The sequence below is a fragment of the Brachyhypopomus gauderio genome, chromosome 10, assembly GCF_052324685.1.
Source record: "Brachyhypopomus gauderio isolate BG-103 chromosome 10, BGAUD_0.2, whole genome shotgun sequence".
In the NCBI taxonomy this organism is placed as follows: domain Eukaryota; kingdom Metazoa; phylum Chordata; class Actinopteri; order Gymnotiformes; family Hypopomidae; genus Brachyhypopomus; species Brachyhypopomus gauderio.
The window spans coordinates 6,165,015-6,178,215 of record NC_135220.1 but is presented as its reverse complement, the minus strand read 5'-3'; the positions used below and the strand labels follow the sequence as shown (position 1 = coordinate 6,178,215).

Here is a 13,201-nt window from a genome sequence, read left to right as displayed (position 1 = left end):
TCTGAGAGTACATACGGTCTCACTCTGGTCTCAACACAACTCACTGTCAAATACTGCCCACTAGTGGGATAGGGATGTAGTACAAGTGACAAACTATTTTTAAAAAATCATACATTGCATAAAATTATACACATAATCACCATTACTAGGTTAAAAGCAGGAATGCTTAGATGTATAATAATTTATAGCTATAGTAAATTATATATGCTGTTTCAGTGTGCCTAAAAATACACCATTCAAAGAAGTATGTGGATTATAGTTCTACTGTAAATTAAACATAGAAGTTATTTTTGTTGTATAGTCAAAGTCAAATTTATTTATATAGCTTTCACAGTACATGTCACAAAGCAGCTTTACAATCGTATGGGTCCCTAATGAGCAAGCCAAGGCGACAGTGGCAAGGAAAAACTCCCTATGGTGGTGGGGATTAGGAAGAAACCTTGGGAGGACCAAGACTCAAAAGGGAACCCATCCTCCATTGGGCGGCCCGTTAGCACAAGTCTGTGGTGCGCAGGATGGTTCTACAGATAATGTTTAAGGTCCTTGTTCCCCGGCCAAGTAGTCACAGTCTCTTTGGTGTAGATGGTGAGCCTCAGGTAGGAGCATCAGCACGTCCTCTTGCATATAGTGTCATTAGCGGGCACACACACAGGATGTGGGAAATCTCTCTTATTATTTGAGTGTTTGGAGTTGATTTAAATGCTTTAGCTAATATTACTGTCATTTAATTTCCCTCACAAAAGTCCCAAAAACAAACACAAAAAGCAAGAACAAATGTTCAATATAACCCACAAGCACTTAGTGTTGTGCTGAAGTCCTCCCTGAGGCCGGTCTGCAAAATCTGCCATTACACTTATTAGCTATACAGTGCTTAATTTGTAAATCAAACAATGCCGGAACGCAAACAGCGGCATGAGACAAGGGGTCACTGAGGTCATATATATGATAGATATGTCAACAGAAAATAACAATCATAGAACAATATATATCTATAGTCACCATGACAACAGTTATCATGATAAGTGTTAGTATTTCAAAGTGCAAAAAGGCATGTTAAACCTGATGTGATTCGCTAAAATCTGTGCTCCTTATTTAAAAGGACTTCTGAGTTGAATGATTTAGCTTTCTGCTAATTTGACTTTCTTCCTCTCTCTTTCATTTAAAGTGCAGGCACAATAAGAAATGCACAAACATCTCCATCTTCAAGTAGAAACCATGTTGGGGTTTATTTTGGTCTGGAGGTCTGGCTGGCAGCTCTCAGTTGATCGAGAGGTTCTTCACAAACTCGTTTAGGCTCTTGCGGCTTGGCATAGGTGGACAGTGCCCCCCCTTACGCTTCCACCCCTCCCGTGGACTGTACCACTGTTGCTGGAGGTCCCCAGGAGGTACCAGAGCAGAGGAAGCACCTTCTGCTCAACCAGTTGTGGCTTGCAGGGGTAGAGTTCCCTAACCAGCTCTATAAAAAGAACAAGATAAATAAATCAACCCTGGAAAGTACTGGGTTATTGCAGAAGCATTTTCTTAACCTAGAAAGATTTAATTCAATTAAAGTGACAGTATTTGGTAACTATGGTAACTCTCTGGAATGATTATTATCAATATTATAAATATTATTAATAAATATAGGAATTATAGTATTTCTGGTAAATCTTTTATCTTTTTTTTATCTCTGGCATCTCTTAGCATATCAGTGGAATTACTTTCTGAAATAATTGTTTTTTGATAAATGTATTTGAATTTGTAGAATATTTCTGTATACACAACCACAAAAGATTAGACACTGTATATTGTATACTTACCTGCAACTTTATCAACAAGATCCACTTTAGCTTTTCCACTGAGAAATCGAGCCTTTGTGCAAAACAGTTGAAGAAGTAGTGTTATCTGAAAAAAGATAGATCAAGGACAGTGTTGGTCAAGTTCAGCAATATTTACAGTATGGTAATTCTTTTTAGAAACGTGTCCTGCTTTATCAAAACAACTAATTATTCACATAAAATGTTACACTTTAACTAAATATATATGAACAGTATCTGATAGGAGAACAAAGCTCTGTTTGCAAATGGTCATTTGGAACACATATGCATAATTATTTGAGTGCATATTAGGCAGAACAAAAGAGCCTAAGCACATCCACTGTAAACTCCATTATTTAACAATCTGCTGTCAGATAACGCAAGATCTCCTGTCAGTCTTTTGTTTTCTCTTTATATTGGACTGTGCCTTAATATGAAAGGAAATTTCCATTTGATCTGCACCACAAACATCTAGCCAAAGAGCAGGAACATTCTTTTACCGATTTGTGTGAACCTTTTCCCCAAAGGTAAAACAGAACACAATCATTGTTGTTGTTGTTTTTCTAAAGCCCAGTGGCATGTGTTCTTCAAGATGTTTTGTGAAGAGAGAAATGAACCCACCAAGGTTATTGATGAGAGCTTGAATGGCACCTATTGTTGCCATGTAGATGGCGTTATTCTTGGAGTTGAGGTGATTGTCCACTATAGCTGGGACTAAGATCTAGACCACTTGGGCCAGGTTGTCTCTGAGCAGTGCTGGCACATCTGAGCAGTGTGATGTGCCAGCATTTAAAATGTGCCAGCATTTAATGTTCTCCAACGTATGACCCCCTATACAGATCACTTCTGAAAGCTGCTGAAAACATTAAAAATCAATTCAGTTCAAATGAGTTACCGGGAACATGTTGCCCACGACCATATATGGGTTGTCTTCGCAGTCGACCACCAGCTGATCAATGCACTTGATGCGCTCCCTGAAGTCTTTTGAACCCAGCAGGGCCTTGAGCTGCTTGACGTACTCCGTCTTGTCTGCAATGCTAAGGATGTGTGCTCTGCTGCTGTCTTTGCTGAACACACACAAGAGAGAAAACACAAGGATTGGGTTATAGTGTTGAAACACAAAATGAACAAGGCTGCAATCAAATTAAACCAACATCAAAACCATCAAAATTGCAAACATCAAAGCAGTTCCAATCAGGATGCACTTTTTTGTTGTTGTTTTGATTTTTGTTGTTGTTTGATTTTAAATATTCACCTGCTGGCAAACTGAGGAGGAGGTACGCATGACTCCACAGCTGGGATGGAGCGCCTGCCTCGAGCTGTGTATCCTGAGGCATCTCACCCAGATCCTAAAGCCACATCAACATCATGGAGTGATGATATTGAAGTCCACATGTTGCTTCATACTTTGGTTCTATCCCAAAGGTTTCAAGCCGGTTCATTTTGAACCATGCTCTGTCCTTTAACTACTGGGTCTGGGACTACACTGTGCATGCCCTACTGTAAATACAATGTATGGTGCCACGCACTGCCCTGTACTTTAATATTTTTTTACAATATATGTCTACCATCACAGTTTAGATGGTTTTTTTTTGCAGTCTGTTTCACCTAAAGGTTTTGTGAATAAGCTTTGTTTAGTGAGTAAACATGGGGCATAGTGGCTGAATGGGATAAAAAATCCTCATCATGTATGCAAACATGTTCCATTTATACTCCTTGTCTAACCTGAGTTAGTTCTGAAGTCCTTCTAAAAACCACTCATGTGCAAGAACATCCTCGAGCACAGGACGTTTTGCAGGGTCCTTTTGAAGACACCATGTTATCAGATGGCGGCAGTCTGTGTGTGTAGCAACGGGATTAGTTGAGAAAGAAAATCAATTACCATCTGAAACTTCTGATCTGACTGTTCTAATGGCTTATTCAAAGTTTATAAATGACAGAACTGTACAGAAACCTCCATCACTAACAAAAAAGACTGAACAAAACTTTTTATCATTTTAAGACGGTTACAAAATGTTGTATTGCCAATTCTCCATTCTTCATTAGTCCATTTTATCAATCTGTGGTTGTGTATTACATTACCAGATTAAATAATTACATAAATGATCATTTTGCAATTTAGACTTTCTAGTTATCTTGAAGATGCTTCTGCCTTTTCACCTCTGGATGGGTTTCCACTGAAGCACAGGTGTGCCTCAACAATGTCCTCCACCTTCTCAAAGGGCAGATGTCCACAGATAATACTGTAGAGGAGCACACCCAGACTCCAGATGGTGGCTTGACGGCCCTCATACGTCCTGTCAACCTGCCATTCAGGTGGGCTGTATACCATGGTGCCTGAGACAACGAGAGAGAATCATCAATAACAAAATAAAATGTTTATAATAGTCTCTAATTTGATCCCATTTTTTAACTTGAGGTGCACATTTCATTCCTATGGTGAATAACCTCTAAAGTGCCTGTAGGGTCCGGTCTTAAGCAGATCGCCACAGCCAAAGTCGATCAACTTGACGTCAAGGGTGTCCAGGTTCACCAGAAGGTTCTTTCCCTTGATGTCTCTATGCAGAACTCCACGGTCATGGCAGTGAAGGACAGCCTGAACCACCTGACGCATGATCCGTCGTGCCAGTGGCTCAGGCAGTTGGCGTTGGTGCAAGTTCAAGAAGTCAAACAGGTCTATGCAGGGGACGGGTCGCTCCAGAATCAAGATGAAGCACTTGTGGCACTCAAACCATTCTAGGAGCTCCACAATATGCTCACAACGAGGTGGCTTGCACACCATCTCCATTAAAGCCACCTCTAAGGGGAGACGGCGAGTATTGCCGGGCTAAAATTAAGGAAGACTTGGTTAGTATGGGTTTGAAGATTTATAGTGGAATTATGGTTAGCAGGTTAACATGAAAGGGATCTGGATTGGTACCAATCATTAGATGAAACCTGAATCTAAAATGTGAACTGTTTTCCATTCGTGTTGTGAGGAGTCACTGAATGGAAAATTAACAGCTTTGCGTTTATAGTCCCTTTACAGTTTTACCCATCTAAAAAGTTCCAAACATTGTTGCAATATTACATAAGTAAAGGTATTGGACTTACAACAGTGATGAACCTTTCTGCGTGATACTTTGGCACAAATTTAATGGCGATCTGGTCACATAAAAAACACAGGAAGTGAAGTTGTTTACACAAAACAGACAGTATATTTAACATATCTAAGGGCTTTCAGATGGTAGCCACAGCTTCTCGGGTAACTCATAAATCTGGAGTCTGATAAATACTCATCCACAGATTGCCAAGCTTATCACATTGTATAATCAGGATCTTTGTGTTCAAAAAGTGGAAAAAGGTCAAGGTACATTAGACTTGACCACTTGATTGCCATGTGAATAACAAATGATCTCTAGGGAAAACTCATAGCTCAAAGTTCTAATCACAATCTAAAATAGAAATTAGGTCCCACAATCATTCTTGTATTGTGTGCTGATGCTCACCTGTTTTCCATCAGCCTTGCGGACTCCTGCATACACTGAGCCGAATCCTCCTGTGCCCAGAAGACGTCCCGCAGTGTAACGTGAAGTGAAGCTCACTACATGAAACAAAAAAAGTTACATCCTTGTAACTGCAAAACATTATTCAACATGGAGAACTAGATTTAAAACATTGTTGTGTAATGCAGTGTTAACAGCAAAGCAATTTACGTGCAAGCGCAGTGATCACACATGAAGAAGCTGAAGAGCAGGCAACACTCACCAGAACTGTTTGAAAGGGACGGGCGTGCTCTGATCAGACTGGGAGCTCGTCTGCGTCGTGGCAGTAAGTGTTTAGTAGGGACAGCCGTGGGGGGGCTGGGACTTCTGGGGGTGCGTGCATTGCTGGGGCTCGTGGGCAAATCATCCATGAGGACATCGGTCTTAGTCTGGGCTGGAACATTACTGTTCAGCTGCAGGTCTGATGAGAAGGAGGTTCATAGGTAAGCGGTAAGGTAAAGTTCTCAGGAAACAGGAGGGGAGCGTTTGCCGAGGTCAGCCGTTACCTTTCAGAGGTGCCGCGTCGTCTGGGCTCACGTCCCTCACCGTGTGCCTAAGGCTGCGCTTCATTCGCTGCGTGTTCTGCCGATCCGTCTGTGCGGCTGGAGCTTCTTGCTGCTCCAGACGAGGCTGACGCATCTTATATCTTGGAATCCTAGACACCTTTGTCCTCTTCTGGGAATACACACGTACGAATCACCACAAAACATGGAGTGATGATATTGAAGTCCACATGTTGCTTCATACTTTGATTCTATCCCAAAGGTTTCAAACCGGTTCATTTTGAACCATGCTCAACCACTGTGCATGCCCTACTGTAAATACAATGTGTGGTGTCACGCACTGCCCTGTACTTTATTATTTGTTTACAATATATGTCTACCATGACAGTTTAGATGTTTTTTTATTGCAGTCTGTTTCACCTAGAAGTTTTGTGAATAAGCTTTGTTTAGTGAGTAAACATGGGGCATAGTTGCTGAAAGGGATAAAAAATCCTCATCATGTATCCAAACATGAATCGCCACCTTGGATTTCAGAGTGAGGACAGTGTCCCTGATGGTTGCCAGGTCTTTGGCAGGGATGTACTTTTCCACCATCTTATCAAAGTCGTGGTGGGAGGACAGGAACAGCAGCATACGCCGGCCCAAGCGCCTGAGACAAGGAACAGACCCCAAAACAGGAGAGAACCGAGAGTGAGGGATCCATGACTCACAGCATCTATTACTATCTGGGAAATTGAATAAGCTTTGTAGAATTCTCGTTCTGATCACAATACTAACCTGGTTTCTTGGGAAGAGTCCTGTGCCAACTTGGAGACTGCAGGAATAATTCGCTCTGCACCAATCTTCTCTACCAAAGTAGCCAAGTGCCGAGCAGTACACTTTCTTACTGCAGCATTCAGATGACTTTTGAGGAAAACAGAAGGAAAAAAATTAGGGCATTCAAAAAAAGAAGGTAATAACTATTAATCCATCCAATCAATGTATACAGTACAACTTTTTGCTTCTATAAAGAAACTTAATACCCTTAAGTATGATCTACGTGCACAATCAAATGATCATATTCTATTCAATGGCTTAGTTTGCAACAGTTAGTGTATATATGTATTTTTTAAACAGAAAATGTTTGTATGTCCTCTGTGAGCTAGCTAACTAGCCTATTCTTTAAGTGGTGTGAAGGGCAGTTTGGATCAGCAGAGCGGAGATGGAACTCAATAAAAAAAAATATTTAAGAGGATAAATAACTAAAAATATTGATATAGGTCGTGGCAATATTTTGAAAGAACAATGGAGAAGTAAAAACAGCAGCCATAATCAGTGTTGTGTTAGCTTCTTGTTACTGTTGTTGCTATCTGAAAGCCACAGTTTAAAGCTCACTGCATGCTAACTGACCAGAGTCCTCCAGCAAGAAGGGCGTTCATGCTCCGAATGGGGGTGCAGTTCTGCACCATGCTGTCCAGAGCTGTGTCCACGTCCTGCCTGATGAAGCCATTGGACTCCGCTGCTTTGTGGAGGAGGACCTTAGCTGTAGCCTCCACTTCCTGGTCCATCCCTTTCTGCAGGCTGGAGTACAACTCCCTCAAGGACACCACCGCCATGCGGGACACTGCAGAGCGCAGGTGCAGCACCTGCAGGAAAGACGACGTTCCAGCTCGTTTCAGCCACATCCAACACTGCCACCGCCATCTTAATAAGTATAATCCACCACTGCAATGTGTTATGTAGGCCTAAATACATTAATCACTAATTACAGTTAGATATGCCATCTGAATTTCAATTAAATGAGAAATGTTTTTATAAAAAAGGAATTTCACAGTACTATGCTAACTCTGACTTGAGTTTGTCAGCAACATCACCTGTAATGTGTACATGCTGATGGCTGCCAATTTTAGAATTCAGAAGACAGATACACAGTCAGCAAATATAGTGGCTTACCTCTTGAATAAGAACAATGCAGACATCATGAAGCCTGCTGCCAAGCACATCAGCGTGATACCGAGCCAATCTACGGATTGACATCAATCCTTCAATTTTCTTCTCCCTGTATGAAGATATTGGACATAGACACACACTGTAACCATCGGCTACTGAAAGTAAAAAATGCTACAAGAAAAGGGACAAAGAGGAAAAAACTTCACTAAATACATGCATACATACCATATATGCAGAACACCATAAATGACTTGCTGTTTAACCTGCCCTAGCCAAATGCTTCAGAATTTTGCAGGTGTGACTTACCAGTCATCAGAGCTAAGCAGTCTGAAGCTCTGAGCGAGAGCGAGGTCTGGTTTGTAGAAGGGCTGTAAAATCTGATGCTCATGGGGATCCTTCCTGGGAGTTCCTGGTTTGAGTTCATCTAGAGAGGAATACCAGAACCCAAACAAACTGACTAGGACTTTTAGGGCTACCAGCTCAACTTTGGTTCAAATCAGCTTGAAAACTGACTTCAAAACATTATTCAACATGGAGAACTAGATATAAAACATTGTTGTGTAATGCAGTGTTAACAGCAAAGCAATTCCAACCTCTGCCAACTACTCCTTCACACATGTCGTCAGCAGGGACTGCCCTGGTGCTTTGCACTTGAGATCCTGAAAAGCACAATACATATTAACACGTACTCCATCAAAAATCCCAAATATAACTTCTGGTTTCATAGTGGTTTCTTCATGGTGCAGAAAAACATGTCCATGGGTGCAGGCATAGCAATGTACAAGAGGATCAGCAGGGGCTTTTTGTTTGTAGTATAGGGCTTTCAAAGCAGTTTTTACTCTTTTAATACTTTTTTTACTTTTTTGTTGTTGTTGTTGGTGCAGCAAATGATTTTGGATGCAATTTCCAGGAGAGCAAAAGAGTGAGCTCACCTTTGGCAGGCCTGAAGGCACGGAGAGGCTCTCGGCCAGAAGGTTTGGGGAGTGGAGGCAACCTTGTGAATGTGGGCGGAGAAGGCCTCATCAGTCCTGACGAGGTGACTGTCGTGCGTGAAGCGAGCACAGGCAGTGGGGGACACCTGCTGGAGCCAACTTCACCTGCATGGGCGAATAAGGCCATTAGCAGAAATTACCTCACCATAACATTTCTCAGTGCCTTAGTACTACGTTGCATATGTTTCTTTATCTGAAAGTGCCACTGAAATATGATTCAAGCAAGATGGACCGAGAACGGCAACATCTCATATGCATCTTGCTACAATTCATGCAATGGCAGCACAATGAATTAGTACTGAAGAACTGAAAGCAGGGCATCCGTGAGCCCAGAAGCAGGAAGACATTTATCAGAGCTTCAGTAAATGTATGACCCAGTTTTAGTTTAGCTTAGTTGTGATTCTTTTAGTTTATTGCATCATGAAGTCTTACATTTAAATACAATTTGATTCAATTTAATTATTTCGGCACAATTCAAAATTATTTTAATTCTGATACTGGTAGATACTGAAGCGCCAAACTACAGTACCGCCTAGCTCTGCTAATGGCTAGCACATGTCGCCTCTGCTAGACACTGTTCCATTACTGAGTGAAATCATGTCAGATGAAGAGCATCAGTATGAGTATTTTGTACATTTGACAAGTGGTGACTATAAATGATCCAAGTATATGCACATTTTTTGGTTAAAATAAAATTCATGTAGTATGTATGACACCACAAAATTAGGTCTGCTCATCACTTTACCACTGACGTGGGAACAAGTGCAAGACAAGCTTAGTGCAAGACGAACTTAACTTAACCGGGCACCCAAATAACCGGCCATGCCTCACTGTGTGTGCCTAGCACGTTCTTAGCAACGTAGCCATGCGCTCACCAGTACTGTCCCTCCACGGACCCGGGTCTCTGCGCAGAGGGCTCGTGTCTCGCTTGTGTCGTCTACGATGCAGAGTGGGAGTGAGCTGCACTCCCGGAAGAGTGGCCAGAGGGTAGGAGGGCAGTAGGAAAGACCCAGGGGGGTTCCCAGACAGCAAGCGGCTGGATTTGGGCAAACCTGCATGGGAAAGGGCATCCATGATCATGAGTTTAGCTCCGTTCACTTGACACCTGAGTGAAGTTTCTGACTAACTGATCTCCTTGTTCCCAAATATCGTATTTAGCAATATTTTAACACAAAACAAATTACGCAACATTATAAATTCTACATTTTGTACAGGTATTTCAATGACATAAAGTAAAGCCAACATCAATAAGTCACCTCTGCCAGCATCACTGGGGTTAGCTGCTTCGAATATGTCTGGAAGCAAGGGTTGAAGATGTCTGCCGCTCCGGTGAAGTCTCCCCACTCTCTCTCTCTTCCACCCTGGAGATTGGAGCTGGGGAGGCTCCACTGAACCTGGACATGAAACACAGGCAGAACTGTAGAGGACACGTTCAATCTTCAGACCAGCATATGAAATTAAGACCTGCAGATCATACTGCATTTTAAATAACAATAGTAGATTATAATAATCGATATTTTGGCATGGCTCAAATGTATATCAAGAGTAGCATTAAGTGGATAAATGAAATGTGCTAATGAATAGGAGCAATTTGAATAACATTTAAGAAAACTTTTATTCATAATCAAATCTGCAGATGGCAGTGAGGAGCAAAAGTGGCTATGGGAGAGTTCTGGAAAGCTCTGGATCGGAACAGCGCAGGCCTGGGGAGTGGGGTGCTGGCACAATCAACTGACTGCAATAAAACTTTCAAGTCTAGTCTTGCTTGTAAGCTCACATTGCCCTTGCCAACAGAAGTAGGTACAAAGCACAAACTCCTTATATCACACAGACTGCTGCTGCTTGACGCTGGCCAGGTGATACCCAATACTTAAAGAAGCCATGTTATATAGATTACAAAGATTAATAGATATACGCTTTAGCAGCAGTCCAGATGAGGTATCAGAAGCCAGCAAAGCAGCACGACAATGTTTTGTTTAGATTGTTTGGGGGTGTACTAAAATAGTGATAAATGACATCTGTAATCCATATACATGTATTATCAGTATTATACTATGCTGGTATAACAATGATTCGAAGCATTATCACCTTATACTAAACACAACCGCCTAGCAGATGAGTGAACTGATGGTGTTACAACTCTCCCCATGTTACAACTATACCCGGTCTCCCCTATAGGGTTTTCAAAGCAGTTTTTACTTTTTAAATATTTTTTTTTTACTTTTTTTGTTGCTGCAACAAATGGTTTGGATGCCATTTCCAGGAGAGCAAAAGAGTGAGCTCACCTTTGGCAGGCCTGAAGGCACGGAGAGGCTCTCGGCCAGCAGGTTTGGGGAGTGGAGGCAACCTTGTGAAGGTGGGTGGAGAAGGCCTCATCAGTCCTGACGAGGTGACTGTCGTGCGTGAAGTGAGCACAGGCAGTGGGGGACACCTGCTGGAGCCAACTTCACCTGCATGGGCGAATAAGGCCATTAGCAGAAATGACCTCACCATAACATTTCTCAGTGCCTTAGTACTACGTTGCATATGTTTCTTTATCTGAAAGTGCCACTGAAATATGATTCAAGCAAGTGGCTGAGTTGCTGTTAATCGCAAACACTTCCATTTCCTTATAATACAGCTGACTGTCGAATTTTAGGAGCGAGGAAATTTCACGACTGGATTTACTGCACAGGTGGCATACTGTCACAGTTCCACGCTGGAATTCACTGAGCTCCTGAGAGTGACCCATTCACAAATGTTTGTAAAAACAGTCCGCGTGCCTAGTAAAAATATCTTATCAATGTCTATATGAAAGAAGACAGTTATCGATGAAGAACCCACCAGCAGGCTGGAGGTAGACTGGATCCATCTGCCTCAGAACCTTGCCTTGAACATGGGGCTGAGCAAGGTGTCTCTGCCTCTCCATGTCAGGGCCTAAATGCAAAACACCAACGCAGGGCACAGAGGAAGCATGAGCATGTACTGTTAAGATCATCAGGTTTATAAGAAGGGCTACAGTGCCATGTGAATTCATTACAATGTTGAAGAATATGTGATGTCATATTTTCTGATAAAACTGATGTTTTACTGGTCAGGTCATGTGCAGAAAGCTGATGGTTCTGCACCTCTGCCAGACCTTACAAACAAATGTAATAAATACTTCATCATGCATGGTTATTTGGTTTGTTGAATACGCATGTAATCTTCAGTGTTACACAGTACCAGTGAGGAGTGGTCCTTCTACAGGCATGTTAACATAGCCGACATCTGAGGGTCCCGCCGTACTTCCGTGAGGGAAGGGTGCTGGTCCACAGGGATCCGTGTGGATCACTGTCGCTTGGGGGTTGTAGGGCACACCTGAAAATCCCACAGCAGGTAAAGTGAAACCCAGCACGCCTCCCAGTGAGGCTCAAATGCCTTGTAAGTGTTTCCCAATGAACAAGTGATTATAACAAGGGCTATGGTGCCATGTGATGTCATTAGAATGTGGGGAGAATGCTTAAGAATTTGTGAGGTCATGTTAGAAATCTGTTTCTTTTTAAAAATGTTTATTTTTATTTGCTTTTTCCATGGCCACATGGACAATGTTAACATGGTGGGATTTGTGAAAATTGTGCTGAGTCAAAGAAATCAAAGAAATAACCCATGCTCCATTAATTATATTATCCTGTACACATGAAATAAAGAGCTTGACAGTCATCTGTAGAATAAATATACAGGTTATTTTTCTGAACCTTAGAAACCTACTATATAAATGTGTATACATATTTAACTTTTAATTATTATGAATAAGCCTATGGAAATCCATACTCATAAGAATTAATATACTGTCTTACATAGAAGTATAAAATTATGTACAGTATATATGAAAATGTATTTTTCTCACCATGAGTGGTAAAACCTGGTGTGTATATGAAGTGGTTCTGTTCCTGCCTAGGCCTAGGCTGGTCGGTTCTCCTGGGGAAAAAACTCATTCTCCACCTGAAAAATAGAAAGAATAGAAAGACAGAAAGATATAGAAGAAATAGAAAGATTTGTTAGATTTGTATGTATTGTAATTCACAGAGCAAAATGTCTTTCGACTTGTTCTGAGCTTTTCAGCATCAAAACTGAATCCAAACATTCCACCTTCCCAACCAAACATTCTAAACCAAACATTCCAAAGTTGAGTAGCACGTGATATCACAATTTCCAGTTTTTCTAACCAAAACACCAAATCAGCCAGACTGCTACAATAACCTGATGCCGCCTGGCTTGTACCCAAAGGGTTCATACCAGAGACCGTATATATTATATATATACATCAAAGGAATGAATTGAAACTAGCTAGCGGTGGTACGCTAACGACAGCTGCGTTTCAACAGCGGGCGGAAATTATCATACAGTTAAGCCCGCCCACTAAGAGGGAAGACATGATTGGTCAATTTTGCTGTCTGTAAACGAACAGCGGGCATCACAGTCCTGATAGGGGGAGA

The 13,201-nt window shown here is 41.7% G+C and overlaps 1 protein-coding gene across 2 annotated transcripts; it reads right to left on the bottom strand.

Annotated features, from left to right (window-relative positions):
- Positions 1-654: 654 nt before the first annotated feature.
- On the bottom strand, positions 655-13,082 carry LOC143525283 (uncharacterized). Of its 2 annotated transcripts, XM_077019004.1 has the most exons (24): positions 12,613-13,082; positions 11,949-12,083; positions 11,568-11,660; positions 11,030-11,194; positions 10,001-10,138; positions 9,620-9,796; positions 8,685-8,849; positions 8,346-8,411; positions 8,059-8,176; positions 7,756-7,861; positions 7,213-7,448; positions 6,601-6,726; positions 6,346-6,472; positions 5,827-5,995; positions 5,544-5,741; positions 5,285-5,379; positions 4,890-4,940; positions 4,245-4,623; positions 3,957-4,133; positions 3,522-3,633; positions 3,052-3,145; positions 2,692-2,863; positions 1,800-1,884; positions 655-1,456 (listed from the first exon to the last, which is right to left on the bottom strand). In XM_077019004.1, the coding sequence occupies exons 1-20, from the start codon at positions 12,698-12,700 to the stop codon at positions 3,527-3,529; spliced, it is 2,916 nt and encodes a 971-aa protein (XP_076875119.1). In that variant the 5' UTR covers positions 12,701-13,082; the 3' UTR covers positions 655-1,456; positions 1,800-1,884; positions 2,692-2,863; positions 3,052-3,145; positions 3,522-3,526. The 2 variants fall into 2 exon arrangements, with proteins under 2 accessions (XP_076875119.1, XP_076875120.1); XM_077019005.1 differs by lacking the exon at positions 12,613-13,082 and having other exon boundaries at positions 11,764-12,078.
- Positions 13,083-13,201: the final 119 nt, after the last annotated feature.

What these genes read in the sequence shown, in the direction of transcription:
- LOC143525283 (XM_077019004.1), bottom strand. Translation starts at nt 12,700, where the DNA reads ATGAGTTTTTTCCCCAGGAGAACCGACCAGCCTAGGCCTAGGCAGGAA. An exon ending in GTCCCTTTCAAACAGTTCTG is followed by an intron (nt 5,380 to 5,543) that starts GTGAGTGTTGCC and finishes TGTTTCATGTAG; the next exon opens with TGAGCTTCACTTCACGTTAC. An exon ending in ACCCTACAGGCACTTTAGAG is followed by an intron (nt 4,134 to 4,244) that starts GTTATTCACCAT and finishes TCGTTGTCTCAG; the next exon opens with GCACCATGGTATACAGCCCA.